The 24070-nt window shown below is 41.4% G+C and overlaps 1 protein-coding gene across 7 annotated transcripts in view; it reads right to left on the minus strand.

Annotated features, from left to right (window-relative positions):
- Window positions 1-8319: 8319 nt before the first annotated feature.
- Window positions 8320-24070, minus strand: part of ARHGAP12 (Rho GTPase activating protein 12) — a 73633-nt gene continuing 57882 nt past the window's right edge. For 5 of the 7 annotated variants that reach the window (XM_065731463.1, XM_065731460.1, XM_065731462.1 and 2 more), the window contains 9 exons: window positions 20910-21014; window positions 20477-20579; window positions 18591-18689; window positions 17560-17679; window positions 14607-14705; window positions 12811-12888; window positions 11570-11704; window positions 11206-11308; window positions 8320-10792 (listed from right to left, as the gene is read on the minus strand). In XM_065731463.1, the coding sequence (XP_065587535.1) occupies window positions 10618-10792; window positions 11206-11308; window positions 11570-11704; window positions 12811-12888; window positions 14607-14705; window positions 17560-17679; window positions 18591-18689; window positions 20477-20579; window positions 20910-21014 (1017 nt within the window). In that variant the 3' untranslated portion in view covers window positions 8320-10617. The remainder of the gene's footprint in view (window positions 10793-11205; window positions 11309-11569; window positions 11705-12810; window positions 12889-14606; window positions 14706-17559; window positions 17680-18590; window positions 18690-20476; window positions 20580-20909; window positions 21015-24070) is intronic. The other 2 variants (XM_065731464.1, XM_065731461.1) reach the window with 1 other exon arrangement.

Raw genomic sequence — 24070 nt, forward strand, 5'->3', positions numbered from 1 at the left:
CTATGAGTAACATCGAGGTGTGCACGAGATCCAGCTTGTACCCTGAGCCCAAAGTCTAGATAGATCTGCCTGTGCTGTAAGCCCCTGACCCTCATCCCTACCCACTCTTTCCCATGTTCCCTCCCTGATGTCCCCAGAACACTCCAGCTGTAGTGGAGCTCCTTACCAGCGATGGAAACACCTTTTGCCCCAGTTCCCATTGCTCAGAGGATCTGTCCCCCGCCGCCCTCTGGGCCCAGCTGAGCACTGTGCTGCTGCTGCCGTGCTCCTGCAGAGCCTCAGCCACCTGAGCTGAGCAGAGAGGGAGAGACCCAGGGCAGCACTTCTCTGCATGGAAAAAATGCACATAGAAGACACTTCTGACCGCTTTCCTCTCATGAGGTTTATGGATACCAGGTGTTTCCCACTGACGTTTCACAAAACCTCCTCTGTGAGGCTTTTGTTGCTTTCAAGCCAGTTTCCAGTTATAAAATTGCCTACCGTTTAACACCTGCTTAATATCAAGGAGAGGGGAAGATGCTGAAGGCCGTGCTCGTGCTGAATGACAGCTCCCTCAGCACAGCTCCTGCTGAGCCAGGAGCCAGGAACGGTGCTGGTCTGGGGACACGGGTGAGCACTTGCAGCAGGCAGAGCTCTGCGTGGGCTGTGCCCAGCAGGCAGCCCGCAGCGCAGGAGGGATTTTGCAGCAGGTAATTGCAGAACAACCTCGCTGAGCCCTGTCGCTCTACACCTGCCTGGAACTTCAAATGTGTAAACCTAAATACTGTGAATGAAGTGGCCTCTTATTGCTTTAATGATATAAATATATGGCATGTTAACTTGGAGGCTTTGGGCACAGCAAGCCTGTGACTTTGTGGGCTGTGCTGCAGAGAGCAGAACACTGTGTTTTCCACCTCCAGTGCTGCAATAAGAGCAAAATGACAAAGTAATTGCTATTGTTTGCTGCAACTCTTTCCAGTTCCACTCCTGTTCATTGACCCTTTCCAGTTCCGTTTGATTTTTGCCTTTTTCCTTCATTGTGATCAGTTCTTGCCCACTTTGATCTCTTTCTGTTGCTGTATTTTAGGTACTAATCTCTAAGGGAGAAGTATGTCAAAGCCTTTCTTTAAAGCCCTTTCTCTCAAGTGCCAGCATTCCAAGGAGTACCAGCACATGGGAAGAGTCTGAGCCCCTCTTAGCTAGGTGGAGACTGAAGAGCTGGTAGCAGCCCTGCTCTTTCTGAAGGATTGTTTCCTACCAAAACTTTTGAATCCACAGCCCTATGACACATCTTCTCCCTTTTCCTTGCCATCTTCTTTCATGAGGTTGGTTTCTGTGTATGTGGAGGGTTTTGTGGTGTAAAACCACAGTAAACACAAACTTCCACATATTTTGCATTGTCCTTAAGCTGACTCGTAGCTGTCTTACTTCTGTAAATGAGGTGATGCTCAGTGAGGTCTCCCTAGCAGCCCTTCCCTTCTTCAGACCCTTCCAAATGTCCAGAGGAGGCATGAGAGAGAAAAAAGTCTCACACCTTTCTGTGTAAGACTTGTGATGTTGATTTTTCTTTCAAATTGCAGATCAACACTTGAGAAGACAGAAAAATGCAGGATTAAATCCAGCCATGCCAGCTGAACTGTGCTGGCGTGACATTGCAGTGTTGAATTCTGAAGGACAGACCACTTTAGGGCTTGAAGTATTTTCAGAGATGTTCCGACCAGCATCTGTGGATGGCTCCAGTAACCAGCGAAGGAGAGCTAGGAAAGGATGCTGTGGACTCACTACGAGCCAGACACAGGGACACCCATCTGCCTTGGGTTTAATTCCCTGATTGAGCTACCCACAGAAAATCTCAGATGGATCGTATGCTGTGGTGTCCAGAAGGTACACTGCTCAGGGCCATGGATGTCCCTAGGCTGATGGACAGATTTGGGCCATAGGACCACCATACTGCTTTGGTGGCACTGTAGGGTGTTTGAGGTTTGTTCTTTTTCCTTTTAAAGTTTTTTTCTTCTGTTTGCCTTTTTGGATTAAGTAGAAATTAGTCAGGAAAGGCTGTTACAAGAGGCAAAACAAGATGATTTCTCCTTTGTAGCATCCCATAAATGATCTTTTGTCAGTCGTGTCCCATTGCCTCATGTTGCTCACTGGTTCAGCTCTCACCTGGCGTGCAGCTCAGTGCTGGGGGACTGCTCCCAGCCCCATTCCCACCACTGCCCCACATGCATGTACTCAGCTCCGCATACAGTGCCTTTTGTCAAGTTTGGTTTGCTTCTCCAGGTCAATCTCTGCTCCCTCTGTTGCCTCTGCAAGCTGTAAGAGCAGGGCAGCACCCTCCTGTCACCTTGATTATCTGCAGCAGACATCACAGTGAAATCCTTCCACGATCACTGCACAAGTTTGGACTTCTTTTCTTTTTTACATTCCTTTATTATTATTTTTTTTTAACCAAGCTGTCTTATCTGCAGACACATTTCCTGAGTGACTCCCACATCTGGCTGTGGAGATACTCTCATTTCCTGGTGCGGGTATTTTGGTTTTGTGTTCATTTTATGTCTTGTTATTTCTGTCTCTCCCTTCCCTCTTATACAGAATTTTGCTGAGCCCCTGAGCACTCACTGTGAGCAGACTGCAACCGCTGGAGGCCCAGCCAGCCCATCCCAGCTCACCATTGCCTCCTATTTGCTACATATAATGGTTTTAAGTTGCGCCAGGGTTCAGGTTGGACATTAGGAAAAACTTCTCAGAAGGAGTGGTGGGGCACTGGCACAGGCTGCCCAGGGAGGTGGTGGAGTCACTGTTCCTGGAAGTGTTCAAGAACTGTGAGAATGTGGCTCTGGGCAGTGTGGTCTAGTGGTTGGTGACCCTGCCCATGGCAGGGGATTGATGATCTTTGTGGTCTTTTTCAATCCAGGCCATTCTATGATTCTGTCACACAGTTAGTGGGTGTGGTGGGGATGGGCTGATGGTTGGATGTGATAATCTTTGTGGCCTTTTCCAACCTCAATGATTCTGTGCTTCTCTGATTCTGTGCCCCGTGATTTCACAGTACAGTCCATCACACAGCCCAGACAGCATGAGGCTGAGCCAAATATAGGAGTGTTTTATAGAAGATTTGATTTATAGAAGGTTTTGTTTTTTGTTTTATAGAAGATTTTGATTTAGGGATTTGATTTAGTAGTTGGGTAGGGATAGTGATAGGAGGATGGTTGGACTAGATGATCTTGTAGGTCCTTTCCAACCTTATGAACCTATGAACCTATAAGAGTGTCCTCCTGCTCTTTTAGCAGCCCAGTCAGTGCTGAGTTCCAAATTAACTATTTTGATGAAGAATATGTTTGAAGCTTCTGATGTGTTGGCGACATAAATGTGCTTCTCCAAGAAGCTTTGATTTTTGCACACTTTGGATGCATTTAATATTGAAATCTCCACTGGCCTGGTTGCAGGAAATCTGTCTGGTCAGTGCACAAAGAGGAGTTGTGGGGCTGAGCACTGGAAGAAAGGGATTTCTAAAATGAAGGTTGTTAAACTGACTGTAAATCAGCCCCTTTCTGGGCTCATGTCTTTGCAGAGGTCCATTGCATACATGGAGAGAGCTCCTGTCAGCTTCTGAGGTGCTCCCAAAGGAAGGAGTGGATGATGCCTTGGGAAGATCCCACATAGGGTTTCCCTCCCCTCTGGTGACAGAGTGCCACAGCTGCACACAGAGATTATGACCCAAAACAAATTCCTCTCAGAAAACCTAGCTAAGGTTTTTGGCTGTGGGTGCTTTTATAACCCTCTGGAAACTAGGCTTGTGCTGAAGGATTCTGGGCGGCCTGCAGTGCTGCTGCTAACAACCACCGAGATGCTGGGGGAGGTGAGTGATCCCTGCTTAGGGCTGGAAAGCACAGGCTGAGGAGTGAGGACAAAGAGATGTTAGGAGATGGAGCTCCAGCCTCATGCCAGGTTTCCAAAGCAGAGCTCTGAGCCATGTGCACACTTTCAGGTAACCATGTGGTGTCCATGTTCATTGCTGTGGTTTTGGACCAGATGACCTTTAAGGGTCACACAGTTCTATGGTTATGTGATTTGGCTGTTTGCAGCAGCAACAACAGCCGTGCATGGCCAAATCTGTCCCATGTGCCCTTAGGAGAAGGGAGCTAATTTTAAAGGCAAGGGCTTAATCCTTCGCATCATCCATGTTCTTCTGCCAGCTTTGCTTATATGAAAAAATGCTCTGCAGATTGTGGAGCCTGCCAATTACAGCCAATTGCTTTGCCCTTTGGAAATGTCTCTAGCATGACCTGTCCTCCCAGATGCCCACAGGTGGGGCAGGCTGTGAGCACGTGAGGCGGCAGAGCCAGGCTGACACACAGAGCTGCCCCACCACCACATGGTCCATCACAGTGCACTGCAGTCCCAAGGCTGCAGCTCGAGTGCCAGGGAGCACTCTCCATAGCTGTGATGCCCCCAGAGGAGAGGGGCTCAGCCATGGTCTGGTGCTGCTCGTCCTACTGTAGCAAAGAAAAAATACAGAAACTGTAATATATATATAATTTTTAAAGTAAGGACTGGGCTACCATTTAGAAAAACAAACAACACATCTGTAAAAAATCACCTTGACATATAGGATGATTGACATGCTTTATTTGCTTTCTTTCCCAACTTTAGAGACACTAAAATGATTATTTGTTGAGCAGTGGGAGCAGATCACAGACCTGCTCGCTGCATTACCTGAGCTCCCTTTCTTCAGGGTGACAAGGACAGTATTAAATGCTTTCGCAGCTGTGTGGGAGTGCGGTGGCACAAGAAGTGCTGTACTCCATCCATGAGTGCTTAGAAGCAATGTTCTCTGTCCAAGCAAGATGGGACTCTGGATGTGATCTGCTCCAGGGCATACTACTGCACTAAAAATATTTTTTCTGGAGGAGAAGTGGATTTTCAACCCAAAATCTGTATAATAAATAAGTAACACAAAGGGCCACAATAACTCAGAGTTATGGATAAAGAAATGCACATCCATTCTGTACATGAATGGGTACCTGAAATAGGGTTTGAGCCTTGGGTGGCCCTGTGTGGAGCCAGGAGCTGGATTCAGTGATCCCTTTGGTCTCTCCCAGCCCGGGATATTCCATGGCTCTATGCTGAAATCCATCTGGATGATTTTCCAGTGGCAGGAGCCGGGTGCAGGCCCAGCGCCGCGAGCAGCGGGGTAGCAGGGCATAATTAATGTTTACTTATAATCAGCATCTTTCTGCACCAGCAATCACGGCAGGCTGAAACCAAGCAGGGGAAGCAGGAGCCCCACTGCTTTCAGCTGTCTGGAGCAATAATTGCACACTGCCACAGCACCTCTGGGAGTCTGGCACCATCCGTCCCCGCTGGTGACCGCCACGCAGCCCAGCCCCAGCACGTCTCCATACAAAAGGTGGGGGAATATAATGCCCTGCACCACTCTGCCTTTGGAAAGTGGGGCTGATGGCTTAATTGAGGTTAAAACAAGCTCCAATCAGAGAGGTAAAAACCGAACAGGGCTACTTAATCTTATATAAATACAAGGGAGACACAAGTGCATGACGAGAGAATAATGACTGACTCCAGTAGGGTTTCTATGGAGAGCAGCCATTAGCCAGGCAGCCAACAGACTGGGCCAGAGAGGGCTGCTTAACATTCATGCCTGGCAGTGCAGGCCATGAGCTGGAGCCTGATTTGAATTTTAGGGTTGGATTAAAAGAAAAAAGCCCTGTCTGGAGCAAAGCACCACCACACTTATCTCTTCTGCCTGAGTCTGCAGGCAGAGCTTTGTCCCAGCATGGGCAGCCTGAGCTGGTGGGTGGCAACCTGCCCTGGATGGGGCTGGAACAGAACGGTCTGTAAGGTCCCTTGCAGCCCAAACCACTACCACTCTGATTCCACAGCTCTGTGAGCTATAGCAACTGCTGGCAGGAACTGACAGGGAAGGGATGAGGCTGGCACAGGGAGCATCAAAGGGCCAAGGGGAAGCAGGGATTGTGCTGCAGGTTGTCTCAAAGCTGAGCGCTGAAGGCACAGCCTCGAGAGGAGTGTAACTGCCATTGCCCCAGCTCACACTCTGGTCAGCATGCTGCAGGACAGCCAGGGGAGTTTAAAAGGATTGGGCTTGCTTAGTCTGAAGAAGAGAAAACAGAAACACAGAAACCTTTGATAGCTTCATTGGCTGCTATTGGGTGCATAGAGATGAAGCAGGAGATGGCTGTGTGTGTGTGCACTACGTGGAACAGACAGAATAGGGAAAAGATGAAAGCAAATTGCAGCCACAATGGCTCAGATGTGCAAGAAGATAAACATGCTAAATCAGAGAGAGTTACGTGCTACAAAGGAGAGTGTGTGAGTTTGTACCCCCTGCACCAGCAGGCTCTGTGGAATCAGAACATCAGGGATGCAGCAGTGCTGGGGTGCCCATTAACACTGGCAGTGCAAACCTGTGGAGCAGGGCAGGTGCTGCACAGAGGGAAGCACACCGAGTGCCAGGGCTATGCGGCACAGCAGACATAGCGAGGGTGTGGGTAGGAAAGGGAGAGCTGAGCAGTGTTAGCAGCCAGGTAAGGAGAAGGCAGACTAAGGCAGACTGCAGGAGGGACAAGGCAGCTCTCACTGCTGAGTTCAAGCACAGGGCTGCAGCACACAGCCAGCTAACAGGGCAGGAAAGGCGGTGCCCTGCTGCCAGCTCCCGGTGCAAAGAGTGAAAGCCTTTCCTTACAGAATGTATTATTCTAGAGGACAGCTGTTTCTTTTGCACCATCAATTAACAAGAATTTTAAAAAAAGGAGAAAGAAAGAAAACCACCCTTGCTCCTAGCAGCCTGGCTCCCTCCCAGCTCTGCCTGCACTCCAGCAGATTTTCTAAGCAACGTTTCCTCTGCTGTCCCGGCTGTCTGTCACACCTGCTTTGTCCCGTTGCCTGCCCTGCTTTGCATTTGCCCATTCCCACACTCAGGACCTGCTCTCCCCGTCCCTGTGAGTGACAGCTCAGAGCAGTAAGCTGCAAGATTCAATACCCCTGGTGCTATCCTAGAACAGCTCCCATTTGCCGCTCTGAGCGTGGTGAGCGCAACGTAAATTTCTTCTTTTGAAAGAAAGCAGCAGCTAAGTACCTTAACAAACCCAGGGCATCTGGGGAAGTCCTAGGAAACTCTAATATGAGAGCTGCCATTTAAGACTGAAGGAAATAAAAAGGAGCAGGAGGCCAAGCTCCCTCTGCACTTCTTTCATGTTGCTTTGCTACACAGCATGATCTTGTTTTACAAGTGCTCTGTTTACAAGAATGCTATGGAAAAAAAAAAAAAAAGGTTCATTTAAGTCTCACAATCACATAGGGCTACTTTTGAGAAAGGGCCGATCCAGCCCTACCAGCTGCTGGCCCACAGAACTTGGCAATTGTGGAAGCTAATTAAGATTCCTCAGAGGAGCTCTCCACTCCTCATCAGACATGCTGAGCCTCCCCCCGCGGCCCAGCAGAATGCCCACAGCACGGCCTGCTCATGAATTACCCGATTGATTCGGAAAATATCATTGCTTTGGGACTAAAGAAAGCCGCTCCCTTTAAGACGGAAACATCAGCGCTCCGCATAAGAATGAAGCGATGCTACAGCAGCGCAGCCCGCCCGCTCTCACACTCGGCCACAACCGAGGGCTGCCACAGGGCGGGGCGCGCCGGGAGTGCGCGCGGCCTGTCCGGGACGCGGCTGTGGGCGGCGAGCACAACCAGCAGCTCGCACTGGGACAACGACTTACATCTCTGATTGAAAAACAGTCCGCTCAACGTGAAATGACCGCGTTATCTGTCTTGTCTGCGTGCCCACCTCTAGCTTTAAAGAGAAGCCCCTCGCTGGTAGGGATCAAGGCCGAGAGCGGCTGGGTAACAATGCCATGTAGCTGAACCGCAGAGGCAGGCAGCTGTTACTGGAACGGGACTTGACCTGGCAGCAAAGCGAAGCATTAGAGCTCCAGTCCCTTTCAGCAGTTATGACCGCGAAGGTTTACACTGCCATAAAACAGGTTTTAGGCTGGTTCATATATTCCTCAGTTCAAGATGTTTCACCTAACGCAAATAGCTTTTCCCTCCCTGCATTCGTGCAGAACTCTGGGTTTGATTCTTACAGGAAAGCCAACTGTGGGAACGAGAAGATGAGGAAGTTCAGGGAGTGAGGAACCCCGTCACGCTGCCGTGCCATCTCAAGCACACCCCAGCTCAGACGGCCGCCTCCTCCTGAGCGGGCAGCGTTTAGCTACACTGCTTTCAGTTAAGAAGTACCTCCCGTTTCCCAAATGAGACAATTAAAACTCAGGACAACTTCACTGCACAAAACCATACTATACGTTGTAATAACAAAATGCTTTATTTTCTGGGAATACAAGGAAAAATGTGACGTTCGTCCTCATTATCAAATGGTTCTAAGGAGGAATTATTTCTCCAAACACAGAAACACTCATACAGCTTAGCTTATCTACCTCCTTTTGCAATGGGGATTCTTTATTTCACAGCTGTAGTTGGGATTTCAATAATCTACAACAAAAGATTTCAACTTGGCTTATTTTTTTATAGTAGATGGGGCATGTCTGCCACTCAGCACTGTTCTTGTTCGAAAGCCTAACAGGAGGCTGAAAAGACAACACAGATGTAGCTATCACAATTCTCACCCAGGCTGCTTTGCAACAAACCACAAGACTTCACCATCACCACAACAAAACAGTGAGAAAGCCGCAAGGTAAGCTGCCTTCTCCTTCATCTATGAAGACTTCTTACTCAAGCTTTATGCTTGTGAAATTCTCACACCGTTCATCTGACTGTACCTCAGTACTTCACCAAACAACCCCTTTGCTGGAATCTGGAACTTTGTTGTGAGAAGAATACAACAGATTAAAAGTGACACTGACTTTATGTCCCAATGTATCTGCTATCCGTACAATAGGTTGAGAGTGGAGATGTTTGAAAGACTGCAAACTTATATCCATAAATTACTTCTGTATTCTATGAATCTTACGTTAAGAGTTTAGCTTAGCTTGTTAAGGAAAGGGACTGGGAGATGCCTAAAAATTGTCAGGTTATAAAGTAAGCTTTCATCTTTTAATATGGCATGACAACTCCTTACTGCAAGAGTTGCTGCTCCTTAGCTGCCCATGCTAAGCAACAAGAGGCATCGGTCTTACTACGTAAAGGGGGTTCACGTGGTCTGAAGCGGGAATGGCAAACTCCAAAAGAACTAATGGTTTTCTTTATTTAGGTTAGACATAACAAATATGTCAGATACAGCAGTTAGTCTAGAAAAATACATTTAAAAAAATCTTCAGCAGACCATGCTCCCTGTAACAAAATCTTTCAAAACCAATTTTACAAATTATTCTACATTAATGTAAAAAGAAATCCTCAAATTTAGCATCATGGATTGCATCAAACTTCTATCAGAACATGAGTTTCGCTATCTGTAGATGTTAGAATTCATAAAACATTTCTCTAACGTATCCTGTACATATTAAATAACCTAGAAGGCTCCTCTTGTAGTGCATTAATTTAGCAAGCACACTCAGTATTTTTCCAGTGCCGTTCTCATTACAGTTATTTGCCCACAAATGTAATTCATATCTAAAAGTGCACACAGTTAGGTCCCCCCTCCCTCTCCATAACCTGTTTCGTTGCTGAAACCCAGACATCGACTGGAAACTTTATGCTACTGCAGCTACTCTACCCATCGTTAGAAATGTGTGACTAGAACGTTCTTAAACTATACAAGAACTGAATTATATACAAGAACTGAAAGGACAGTCTGTATTTACATAAGAAACTTCCACTACCACAGCATTATACCAAGAACTCAGTACAGTATTACAGTTGGTATTTACTTAGGTTTTAGCTGTAAATCAGTATAACACAAAACCTAGCTCAGGAAACACCCTGAAAAAATGAACGTTTGTATTAAGTATTGACTTGTGTTATGCCACAAGACAAATATCCATTGCTGGATACTCGTTACAAGTTCAGTGTTGCAATAGGATGCTGTTCTATAAAGCAACTAAGAAGTTCCAGAAATGTCTCTGGGGGAAGAAAAAGAGAAAAAAGGAAAAAGGATAGCAGATGTCAAGTGAGGAATTAAGACCTGAATAACTAAACCAAACTGTTAGCATATGACAGTCACTGCATGCAGAAACCCCTTGGAAAAGCATCATACCGACCTGCACAGCATGCTTGTAATTCACAAGCCTAAGATGTATCTTCACTGATTTTTTTTTCAAAGAACTTTTCCATACCAAGTGGGAATATTTTAAGATAAAATTCCAGATTATCCAGTTTGAGATTAATAGCTTTACTCTCCAAGAAATCCAGTGTATGAACCTATATCGTAATTTTCAAATGCTACCTAAAAAAAAAAAGGCAAACTATAAACTTTAATTCACTTTTTTACAATGAATTTTTCAAAGAAATCAAAACAATGAAAGAGTTGTCTTTAATTTGCATTAAAGTGGTAAAACATTTCTCCTATTTCTTCCCTCCCCCAAAAGTGCAAAAATCAAGTTGCTTCTTGGTCCACAAACATAATACATCATATACAGTGAGAGATTTTCCTCCTGATGGAATACTGCTGCCAACCCATCACTTCCAGTTTCCACTCCAAGAAAAATGTCAGCGTCCAAAGATGGCATTCAATTCCAGTAGAATTAATTCCACAATCTGGTTCTGGTACACTGTATGGACTGCTATGTTACCAGTCTCTTTCTCTGGTTTTAATAAGGTTGGACCAAAAACTATTGCTACACTCTGATATGTCATTCGGTTCTTTTCTCCATTTTCTACAACTCTGAAAGAGAAAAAAAAAACACAACGAAAACTTATCAGTGCTAGAGTAATGGGATGACAGTAAAGAAGTCCAAAGCAAGTGACTATTCATAATGTTACTAAATGACTAGTAGTCTTGTTATTAGCACAAAGCTGCCGTGATTCCCTTCTCTACTAAAAAGTTTTGTTCTGTGATAATATTCTTGAAATCCTCAGTTTCTCTAACAGAAGACAGTAATCATCACCATTATGCCACATAGCGTCCACCTGATGTTCTGCAAGCTAGTATAAATACAGACTGATATATTGCTTTTATCAAGTCCAGTATATGCAAGAAGAGCACAATGGGCATTGCCACCCCCTCTTTTTAACTTGATTATTTAGCTTAAAGGGAGTATCAGCAATACAGGGCCTTTCCTTCCTTCTGATTCTTACCTCTTCAGATGTCTAAAGAGTACTTGCATAGTGTCCTGATTTGGTTTTGGCAACTGTTTGATTAGATCTTTAACAGCATGGACACGCTGTCTCGGTTCTTGTTCTGCAAAAAGAAGTGTAGAAATCAACCTCAGTAATTCTGTACAAAACTTTACAATAAAAGTTAAGACTGAGACTAAAAGCTTAGATTTTGCAGGGCTGATCTCAGAGGGCATGCTGCCACCTCCTGGGCAGCCTGCATATTACGGACAGACAACTGAGGTAAGCCCTGCAGACACTCTTAACCGAAACACTCTACAATAACCAAATTGCTCATATTGAGCAGAACTTGTATCAAAAGCACAGAGCTGCTTTCCATACTTACTAATTGCGTTGACAAAGTCATTGAAGTGGTTATAAGTGAACAGCGGCTCTGGCAGTTCTCTGAAAAACATCTTTAGAGCTCCTGTGATGACATGTATATCTTCCCATTTACTGTCCTTTAAGTCAAGTTTCTCATCTGAGAGAGACAAATGATAATTGATGTTAATAATTTAACTGTAAAAGCTACTTTAAAAAGGTTAACTCCTTATCTTTCCCATGTTTATTGTTTTTAAAGTACTGGAAGACTGGCATCCTGCTCCAGCCTTTTCACTGCTGGGTAGATCTGCAATGGCACAAAACCTTTTACATTTATAGGTGGCATGAGAATACACTTCAGAACAAGTACTGTGTGAGATGCTTATAAGGCTGCATTGTAACAACCTCGCATGCTCTCTTAGAAGGGCTATAACACTGTCAACAATCCAGTCTTTGGGAGAGCTGCAGCAATGCAAAGTGCCCCAAACTACTCCAAAAGGAGCCAGTAAGAGAAAACCGGACAGAAATTCCACCTCAACCTGAAAGCAGGGTCTTTTTCTGAACCCCTACAGAGGCAGCCAAAGTCTGCCTAGTGCACTACATTTAGCTGTCCTACCATGGAGACTTTCTAGAGGAAGATCCCAACCCTGGACGTTACACAGAATTTACTTTTAGACCTGATTAATCGGGAAATGAGTGATCAAATCATAGTGCTCAGATGAACTACTGTTCCTCGTCCCAGCTGCAGGCTACAATTGATTCCCCTTGAACCAAATGCTACGGTACAGATACATGAAGAGGTTTTATACATGAGAGTACTGTCAAGACAAGCTAGCAACGCCCCTACTAATCTTGCTAAAAAGCATTAGCTTACAAGTTTAACACTAGTAGAAGCTTGGTATTTTTACTGTTTTCCCATAAGGTATGCAGTTTGGGGGTCCTTTAGTCATTTTTTCCCTCTTGAATTCTATTACTACCTTTCTTTAGAAAAATGATCTAGCAATGCCTCCATGTAAGACCAAACCCCCAAGCTGTTAGGGTGGTGGTTTTTTGTTTACTTTGTTAGGGTTTGATGGTTTCATTCAGGTTTTCTTGTGCATGTTTTTACACGCTGAATTCTGCAATTTTGAAGTAACTTTAAGGATGGCAATCATTTCTCAAAAAAAGCTGCAGTTACAAATTAAGAAATCTTCTCTTATGCGTGCTCTACGAACTTCAAGCAATCAGAAAAGCTATGCAACTGTAATGTAGTTGATGAAAACTTACCATGATTGACTGCAAATCTTAGCTTCTGTATCACTGCAAGATTACCACTAACTCGGTATAAGCCATCAACATCTAATCCTAAAATAAAGGGATAAATCAATTTTAATGTCTTTCATGCATACAGGTTCTGAAATCATTAGGTTCCTTGCTCACAGGTCTACTTTGCAAAATGCTCTGACCTGAAGCAGCCCACCTACTCAGGTACTATCAAATCATTTTATTCAGAAAAAAAAAAAAAGGTCTCACTAGTTGTTTTGATGGACAGGGCACATCAGAGAAGGCTTAATTTGCTGAAAAAGGTTTTGTAGCATCAAGCTTAAAGTAATCTTTAAAGCTTCCCATACAGAAGAACAGTAGTAAATGAGGTAACAGCTTCAAGCGGGTGGACGGAGGGATATATGCAGAGTCCTACGTGCAAGAACCAACAATTTTGTGGATGTCCCATTTTTTAATGTATGATTTAAAAAAATCAAGTTATGCATGAGAGAGCATTTCAAAGTCAAGTGACCAGGTCTGCAAGAAAGAATGACATGCCTTCACACTATGTAACAGCCTTCAGAAGTGAACGGGTAACCCTTGCCTTTACAGTACTGTAATGCTCAGCCAGGCAAAGAAGAAAACTGTCTCTGACTGCTACTGCAATTACTCACAATTTATTAGCAGGTAAAGAATTTAATTGAAATGCCACTTGAACGCAGCACATGAGTCAGTGCCCTCGAGAGGGTGAGTGTTGCCAGAATACCTTCAGTTCCTGCAGCTCCTGAAGTAGTCTGATGCAATACAGCAGTTACCAGCACCATCTGACATAACCATTTTCCCCATAATCCACTAGTCATTCCTTTACAGAAAGAACTGATTTGATGCATGTTGCCAGTAAGAAGAGTTGAGGAAGTGGGGGAAGAAGAAGTCTGTTTCTGTCAGCTTCCCCTCAGGTATTTAAAAAGGGCGAACTTCGCCACTATCCTCACTGCAGGCCTGTCTTTAATGTAAACAAAATAAAGAAAAATAGCCCCTCTCTATCAATCTTCAGACCACTAATGGGAATAAAGCCTGCTGTTACAAACAATTTAGCAGTTTGTTTACCTAGAGCAGCACAATGGAAGCAGTTATTTTTCCCCACCTAGGACAGAAGGCAACAGCATTGAGAAAGAAGGCAACATGGTGCAAAAAATCCCAAGAAGTTCCCATGGTAAACGCCTTAAAATTCACTTACAGTATTCCCTTGTAAACACCCTGATCTCAAGATCGTGTTCTCCAATTAACAGATAATCTGAGCAACCACCGTGGAGATTCCATAAACCACTCTCAAGTCAGTATGGCAATGGCAAGAGACAAGCAAGAAGGCCAACCCAGAGTACAGAAAAGTCAGGAATGACAACCAAGAAGTTTTTCCAACAAAAAAAAAAAAAAAAGAGGGAAGAAGTCCTTTCTATCAGACAACCCACAATGTCAAGTGTAACTTCTGAAGGTCTATCTTCACCTGAAGTAAAACTATGATTAGTTCTTCTATGAGTTCCTGTAATTTCTCCTCCTGTAGACCCCTACTGTCAAAAAGCTGTTCAGCCTTCTCCTCATCTTGAAAGATACTGAAGTAGATAATTTCCTCCAATGTAAGACTTGCTTCCCCCTACCCACAATGCATTCCACCTACCTTCCCACTCTTGAAAACTAATTGCTAACTACAGACAAGTCAGAAAATTTTCTCTAATGAATCAACAGCACGTTCAGGATTAAAACATTCAAATTAGAGTGATGAGCAAGAGGGATTTGAAAACAAACAAAAAAATTCACCATACCATGTTCCTCAACATGCTCAATGCACAGCTTCACGAACTTTGGCACCGTGCTGTTTTCTCTTTGACACAAGCTGGTGAGATTGGAACCAAACACTTGATCTGGAACCAAGTAAAGAGACTGATTTACAGTGGAACAGGACTCGAGTGACAGAACTAGATCAGGTTAAAACAAACCTCTACAAAGAGCAAAACTACTGGATACAATTGTTGCACTATTAAGAGTGAAAGAGGGGAAAGTTGTGAAAAGAGAACTCAGCTCCCAGTAAGAAAAAGTGTCAGCAGTTACCCAAACATGAGTCTTTGAGGGATGAACTTCTGGTACTGAAATCGTTTTAATCCATTAGAAGGAAACTTAGAAGAATTATACAGTCATAACTACAGTGAGAAATTTAACTGATCCTAATGTTCTGTTGCACTTCATTCCTGTTTGGTGTTCAAAATACATTTACCATAATCTTTGTTTAAAGAAGATCTGAACAGAAAAATGTTAATCCAAATGAAAGCATATGGGGGAGAAAATGTTATTCTCCATTACATCTACTGCTTAACCCAGCATTACGTATTCAAACACAGAAAGATTTAATAACTAATTTAACTTCTAACATGTTTTAAGTTCTGAAATGACTTTATAAATGATAGACCAGCTCTGACTGCATGTGTGACTGACTACACATAGGCAACACGGCCGCAAGGATGGAATTTAAATACAAGTACTTATGGGCAAAGTCCATCTTTTTGGATATTTTGTGTCTTGCCCTCAAAATTACACAAAAGGCAGTGGGAGTGTTCTCTGCCATGAACTAGAGCAAAAATGAAAATCAGCTTTGGCAGAGAACGTGTTCTTGTAAAGTCTTAGTGTGTTCCACGAGCACGTTAATCACTCTTGTTCAGATCAGATGTCAGCACTGAAATGATTCCCAGACTCATACAGTTTCACTGTATGCCCAAATAACAGATGACACCCCAAGTTCAGATGCATGAGACTGAAACAGGGTCTTGAAATAGAGAAGCAAAGCTCACACTCAAAAGGAAGAAAGATTTATTTTATCTTTTAAAGGCAGCATGTAAGTGACCATCTTTGCAGTATTTAGTACATTTTACTTCAGAGCTTATGAGAGAGAGAAACTGCTCTTGCATTTGCATCATGCACAGCATCTAGCCCATTTTTCATGTTTAGTAACAACATTTGCATTTGATAACTGCTTTGGGAAATCAAAACAGCACACCAAACCAATTATACAGTAAGAAATTAGTATGTAGTGGTATTATTAGCTGTATGCATAAAGGCCAGCGCCCCAAAACATCTCATTCCTGCTGCTCCTACTCACACAGCCAGCTGTATAAGCAGAATCAGTAGCAAAGGGTTGAAAAAGGCCACGCAGTAGAAAGCCAGACCAGCAAGCAGCTGTAGCACTAAAACAATGCAGATTAGATAGCACAAGAAAACACTGGTATGTAACAAAATTATTTGCTGCAACTGCTTCTGACCATAACAATTTCCACGTACAGGAGAATCATCTATTTCTCCCATTTTAAAGTAGCTTTTGTAATTCTGTTTCTCCATGTAACAAAGGCTTGGCACAGTTACTTCTTAGCTTGATGCATGCTGTTTTAAGAGTGTTTCACGTATATATATGTATTTTTTTTTCATTTTTTCAACTCATATTGCATTTGCCAAGTTTTCATTTACTGCTTTGTAGCAGCCACAAAGTACACTGGGCTTCAGATAGACTTCTGTATTTTTCACTCATACAGTAAATGTAATACTGTACAGCACAGATCCAACTTTTTAAGTTTACATCATGCTTTTAAATAAAAACAAACTCTTTGTTCCTTAGTGTCTTTATTTAAAAAAATCCAATCATCAGCATGCACGTGTACAAGTTAAACCTGGCTTAGCATTTACTGTTGTTCATGTCAGAAGTTATGTCATTGAGAATTCACATGAATGCTAAGCTGTAAAGCAGGGCAGAACAAAGTCTGAGAAAAAGCCTTCTTACTTTGAACAAAAATTCATAATTTACAGTTAAATTATATTTGCAGATACACAAATATATCAAATGCTACATGCAAGAGAAGCACATCTGTTAAAGTATGCAGTTAGGCAAATTACAGTCAGATTTGGTCTGATATTTGCCTACCCATATGCTATTTTGACCCTAGTAGAGCACCACCTATGAGTCCTGCTAAAGCATACAAACAAATAAATTAAGTTTTACAGTGAGTACCAGGAATTACCAAGAAGAAATCTATACAATCACATTAATTTAGTCCTGTGCAAAAACTGCTCTCTTTCAGAGTTTCTACAAGTGTGATAGATGGAAGAATATTAAAAGCTATCAATCCTTTCAAAAGATAGATTCAAGTATATGTGTAAACTCATACTTTGTGAAAAAAATGTATACATTCAAAGAAAAAAAAAAAAGAGGTTAGGGAAAAAGGATGTTGGTGTAAAGATTCCTTTAGCCTCATCCTTTTTCTGCCTAAACATGTCATTTCTAATGAGATGGCACATACTTCTCCACTTCCATTAGATTAAAAACACGAGCATGTGTTCAGCTCTGTAACAAAAGGAGAACTTCCCTTTCCCTTGTCTGCACAAATGATTATTTGACCATACAACAACATTTCCAGCTCAGAAGAGCAGACCAAATGGACTTTATAGCTCAGAAGCACTCCAATTAGATAGAGACTCCTGGGCTCTCATTTTCCTCTTCAGTTTTGCCAATAATGGACTGAAAATAACATCCTTAACAAAGTTTAGTAGCTAACAGCATTGCTCAGAAGACTCAGAAGAACGACAATCACCAGTTTCACTATCCATCCAAGACTTTTGTTAAGCAAGCTACATTCATGTTTTACTCTAAAACTAGACAATATGAACCCCATTTTACACCTGAATTATCAAATTCAGTTTCTCAAATTATTCCCTTTGTTAAAAAGGTTCATTTACCCTTAATGTAGCCTTTTTCACGGACAGCTTGTAATGTAGGACGTCGTGTGAGAAACTTCTTGAGCTTCGTTTTGGTCTTCTTCTGATCTGTGGCATCTATATTGCTAGGCACCTTCACCGCTGGAAATAAAAATACATTTAGCATGAATAGCCACAAAAGCTTTTTTTTGTTTTTTTTGTTTTTTTTTTTAACATTGGTTCCCTGGCAGAGAAATTCGGCAACAAAATCAGAGCACAAAAATACATTAAGATAAACTATTCAAATTTACATTGCACCCACATTTTTATTTTTTTTAATATCTTGAACATAGCATCCATTTTTCAAACTGCCAAGAGACTAACCTGTCACCAAGTGCTGTCTGTGGAAATAACTAAATAGTAACTTAAAGTAAGCATGGAATTTGAAACATGTAGATATGTTTCACAACTAGCCATGGCTCTCACTAACCATCTTAAATGAAATAAATACGTTCTTGCAGATTACTTAAGGCCCAGAAGTAGACAACAAAACAGTCTGCCTGATTAATATGTTTCCTTGCAAAGAAAAATTTCTGCATTTAAAAGAAATTTCTTTCAAATTCTGAGAGTGTGATTAAAAATGTTCTACTTCTGTAAATGAGCCAACCTAGCATTAGGAATTTAGTGAAACTGAAGTGCAAGTTAACAGTGAAAATATTTACAGATGCTGCACCATGGACAAAAAAGTAAAACTATCCAAACCAGTTCTGAACAAGGACAAAGAGATTCTTATTCAAAAATAATTTATACCAGAGAAAACTTCTAATTACTTCTATACATTTGACAAAACCTTGAAAACAGACTATTTCTCTACTGCCTGTTTTTTCCTACTTTGTAAGTAGGAGTAAGATAACATAAATAAAAGTAACTAGCACCAAGACAGAAAATGTCCTCTTGAATTCTTTTCTGTTTACAGAAAAGTGAAGGCAAGGTGGTTTTTTTGGGGGGTTTTTTTTTTGGTTTTTTTTTTTTTTGCATTCATAAAATCAATTATTGGAAAGTTTTCTACTTACAACGAAGTTTCTTAGAGTCTTTATTCTCTTTCTCTTTGTCTTGTTTTTCCACCCCAGGAGAATCTGGTACCTCATCTTCTAATGCTTCATCAGATTCTACTACCTATTAGATATAAGAAAATGGAGGTTAAGTTTACCAATTCATAGAACAGAGCACTAAGAAATACATTTCATGTAAACTGCTCTACAACATACTTTTATTTTCCCTTTCATTTGATTCTTCCCTGAATTCTAGATTCTAAAATTATCTTCAGATATGATACCATTCTTGCTGTCAGTAATTTTGAGAAGTAGTATCTGGTCATAAGACCCAATATAGACAAAAACTTAATTACATCAACTTTTTTGCTTCCTCCCAAATTCAGTAGACAAACATCGGCTATTTCATTCACATGATCTGCAACAGAAGCACCTGAATGATAAAGTCAAAACCAATTCATACAACATTTATCCTGTTCCTAATCTCCATAGTTTAAGTTTTATGTCATAGAAAACAGACTGTCAGTTAGAGAATTCGATCTCTGTCAAAGTATATGCTGAATTCAGTCCAACAGAGTAACTATACCAGGGTCCAAAAGCCTCACTCTGTGGGTTAATATTCACTCAGCATATTCTCAAAAATAAGAAACCCACAGTTAAATGGAAATGCAAATCATGTTGTTGGCAGATGCTGAAGTCTAACAAATTGTCTGCTGCCTCACACCAATGCTATACGTGACCCAAGACACATAAGAGAATAAGAAAAAAGCTTCCTTTGGTCTCAGTGCAACATACTGCATTCTGTAACTGCATACATCTTACTTCAGCTAACGCAGACTTGGTTCCTACACAATTACAAAAGTATCAGTCTTTTCTTACAAGGAAAGACATTTTTAACATGACACAAGGTTGTGCACTCCAAAGCACTGAATGAGCAGAAACAAGACTATGTATAACATCAGTTAATTTGCACTTTAACCTGGATGGCAGATGTGAACTTTCAACATTCCTCATTCCTTAATGGTTTTCAAAAGTTTCAGATAGACTTTTTTATATGTCAACAGTCAACATACTCAACTGTTCAGTTAATGTCCAAGCCAAGGATCCCACTGCTACTGACATCACTTGGACAAGATTCTCTTCCTCAAAGCTTTTCAGGATCGTTAAATTTCAAATTTATAAATTGCTTTGGAAATACCACCTAGAATTTAGGTTTGTATAAAGAAACAGGTCTAATGCAAAAACTTCAAAATTTTTGTGTGTAAAAACAGAGCAGACATCCTTCACAGAAATTCCTTCTATATATGTTGACATAACAGCTTCCAGAAGGAGCAGAGAGACTTTAAGCTGAAGCCTTCTTTTGGGCTCCACATGTGAGCAAGGCATAGCCATCACTGGAAGAACATTCACAGCTAATATTACCATGGAGATTTTCTTTCAAACTTAAGTTTCCTTCAGATCTGACAGATTTTTGTACCCAAAAGTTTCAGTGCTTCAAATTATAAGAGGTCTAAATAATTTTCCCTGTGCAGTCTTAGGTCTCATGACTTTTGAAGGGACTAGCAGTAACAGATGCTAAGGTAAGCATTCCTTTGTTGGTCGTCCTCCCTTTCACTCCCTCCTGTCAGAGCCTTCCAGATCGCTGAGACAGAACAAGTATTAGAAGGCAGAAAGAAGCTCATTTCAAAGCAGATCAGCCCACACCTCATGGTTCTTAGTCCAGTGGATCACCCCTCTTTCCCTGACACAATTTCATTTCATTTCTCATCACTGGGAATCATCAGATTCTCAGCCCATACTCAAGAAAATGAGGAAATGAAGATGTATACAAATTACTCGGAGTAATTATATAAATTATTTTGCTAAATAATACTACCTTGAAATCAGAGCCTTCATGATTCAAATACCTACCTGATTGTTGATAGTGTAGTTAAGGACTTTATACCATTCATTAATGAAGCTGTCATTATCAGACTGAATTAAGAGCTCAGTTCCTTGGCGGGTTTTTAGCTTTAAAGAAACAAAAAGAGATCCCATTAGAATTGAGAGACATACTAGGAGTCCAAAATTAAATTACACCAAGTTAAACTTCCCTCGGGCTCAACTTTTAGATGATAAATAGCTTGTCTACAATAAGTAAAAGGACAAAATAAGTCTTCTTAAAATTTAAAAGTATATCCTGTACAAACATATTAAGAACAGGCATTTCTTGCAGGTACTGGAATAAAGATAAGAGTATGATATAAAGAGAAGAAATGCAAAAAAATTGAACTAAGTTTGGAGACAATTTCTGAAGTTTCTTGATTGCTTAAAGTTTTACATTTAAGTAAAATAATTTACCTCAATAACATTCTTTTTGCTGGATTTCTCCTTTGAAGCCCAGTCAATCAATGCCCCTTTGAGATCCACTGTAAATTCTGGTTTGGACTGATTGACACCAAACTTCTGGAAAAAAAAAAGGAACAATGATGATGAACTTAAAATAATAAAAATAATAAAAGCTTCCAATGTATATAGTCTTGCAATACCTAAATGTTACACTCTGTCACTTGATTCACATCCTACACAATTCAAAGCAAACACAGTATCCTATTTGTGAATGAACTAACATAATACCAGGAAAACCGAAACAAACAAAAAGCAACAAAAAAATCTTTATGCATGCCTATCAGAAACTGCTCAGCCTAAGGATTTTAAAATTCTAATAGTTTTAAATACTAATTAGATTTCAACAGAGACTTGTTCCTATTGAAAGTCGTAGAAGTCTATAGAGAATTTGATTAAAGCTTAATTCTTGTCAAAATAGCCTCAAGCACCTTCAGTTTTTACATTATCAGAGCAAATGTTCCCAGTGATGCTTTCCATAATAAATCTATTTTGCATTCTACTTTAGTATTTCTAATGTAATACCAGAGCATATCCTAGTAAGTAAACAGAAATCAATTTCACTGTCTACCTACTAAAAAACAAGTAACCAAAGTGATAAAGAAGCATTTAACCCACAACCAACCCTTTGAGCAATTTGGAGGAACACAGCATGAAGAAGAGCTATTTTAACTCCCTAATTTTAAAATTATGCTGTGTATAACCAAATATTTCTACCAGGGCCACCATATACATCCCGTATCTTTAAATTATAATTTCTGAAGGAAGACAATTGGCAAACAAAAAGCTCTAATTGTTAATAAGTCATTGTTTGTTTTTATAACGTCCAGAGAAATCTTGAAGTCAATTGGATGCAGAACAAAAAAATTAATGTACATTTGGGGACAGTCTGCAGCATCCGGTCCATCACAAAGGTTCTTTTCTAGTTCTTAAATTATAATTATTTAAAAATATATATTCTGTGCTCATGTGACAACTCAGGATGAGCTGAACCTCAGGACAGCCTCCTTGCTACAAACATCTCAAGGCTTCCAGTCTGTACCACAACAACTGTACCCAAGGTGAGAAAACACAGCTCAGAAAACAGAACTGACCTGCTGCTCCTGATTAAATTCACAGCAAGGATGTTAATTAATGCTAATTACGTTTTAGAAAGGCTGTTTACCACTAGAAAATCTTCCTACCTGATTCCTAATGGCAATTAAATGATGATCAGAATGAAACAAACTAACCTGTGAAATATCATAATGAAAGAATACTCCTAATTTACCCAATGCCAACTAACATCTGAAAAAGCCTTACGCTTTCTATCTTGATACTCAGATTTCTCATCTAAGGATATTTTTCAATACCTTTTGGAATAGGCCAAGTTCAGAAACAGAGTTCACAACAACCTTGGTCCATGTTGAAAAACATTTAGGTTTTGCCACTGCAGAGAGCATGAGACTAGTGCTGAAGTCCTCTGCAAGATGAGGGATTTGTAACCAATGCCTTCCCCATGATGCTGAGCAGCAACAGAGATGACATGCACTGGATGAAGTCAGTTAACAACAGCCACTGGTGTTTAGACCACAAGGAGCACTTCCCTCCTGCCCTCGAGTACGTTCCAGTTTGTAGAGCTGCAGGTGGTATCTCCCACTACCTCAAACACCACTGTACTGTACTTTATCTCCCCCCCCCCCCCCCTTTAAAAAAAGTCTGACTACCTTCAGCATGTTTGGGAAGCACAGGACAATCCCTCAAAAAGAAGAGAAATAGCCAGATATTGCTAGTGGCAGGTAAAAACAGCAAAGCAAACACTCTAAGCCTCTCTGCAAAGAACCTCTGATATACCATTTTTATCACAGACACATCATAAATCTACAATTTCCTTGAACAACAAAGTTCAGCCTTCAGTCTCTCCTACGAGTTTCCCTGCCATGGTTCTTTTCTGTTCCTGGCTGTGTGGAGATGAGAGCCCAGCAGTCATTTCCCTCCTCAAAAGCTTTCAGGAGCACATCCTGTGCAGGGCTGCTCGGATGCTCATCTTACAAAGGTTAGTTAGAGGCAATGAAGCCTCCTGAAGCACACAGGTTTTGAGTGCAGTAGAAAGAAAAGCTGTCTCCTCAGCAGCTGCCTCCACATAGACAAAATCTGCTTCCTGAAAACAGAGCACATTGCTAGTCATCAGAGTACATTCAGTCCTTACTCCTTACTGCAGTTCTCAGCCATCAGGGAAGTTTCAGAGAGAAGAAATGAAAGAGAAAGAGGGAAGCAGCCTAGAACACAGTGCTGAGAAATGCCCTAACATAGTAAGTTGTTCTAGAGTCTCTTCTGAGAGATTTTTCTAGGAAAAAGTAGTCATGGGATGTGCAATTTTCAAGGCAGAGATAACTTCCCCTTTTCGGAAGCATAACATTACTTTTTTTTTTTCATTCAGACACAGATGCTGAGTTGCCAGAAGACTGCCTTGAAGATGAGTGCTGACATCAGGATCACACTTTTCAGTGCTTTTAGCACTTGTCTTTACATGATGGGAGCATGCACAGAATAAAGCACACAGGCTGTAACAGGATGTATTCCAGCTTTTTTTGGAAACAGTACTGGCTATTATATATAAGAAGGCTTCAGGATATACAAACATCTGCCATTCTAATAATTCTGTTTCTAATCAGTTTAAAGAATTTTCTAATTCTATGCCTTCTTCAGAAATAGTACTGAGGGACAGATACTTATTTGGGATTGGCAGTGGAACTTCAGAACTTACAGCTTGGACAAGAAAAAGAAAAACAAGATATTCTTTTTTACCACAGTAGAATTATGACTGTTATTTGAAATTTAACTCCAATCGGAGGAATTTACATTTCAAACACTTATCATGATTATCAGCTGAGCCCTGTATACTCAGATATGCAATAATGATGATCTATGGCAACGTACATGCAGGACTCTTGTACACTGTAAAGAGTGGTAAGACACAGTAAACAGTTTGCCCACATCAACTGTGAAAGAGCGCTTATTTCCTTGATCTTTAAGTGGGAAGTTTACCCACCTCTGGTTTACCACCAGCATATCCGACACTGAGGAAATACAGCTATTACATAAGATTGACAAAAAAATCCTTTAAGCAATTACTA

The sequence above is a fragment of the Cyrtonyx montezumae genome, unplaced genomic scaffold, assembly GCF_038088225.1.
Source record: "Cyrtonyx montezumae isolate F1298 unplaced genomic scaffold, pur_monq_1.0 scaffold_14, whole genome shotgun sequence".
Classification (NCBI taxonomy): Eukaryota; Metazoa; Chordata; class Aves; order Galliformes; family Odontophoridae; genus Cyrtonyx; species Cyrtonyx montezumae.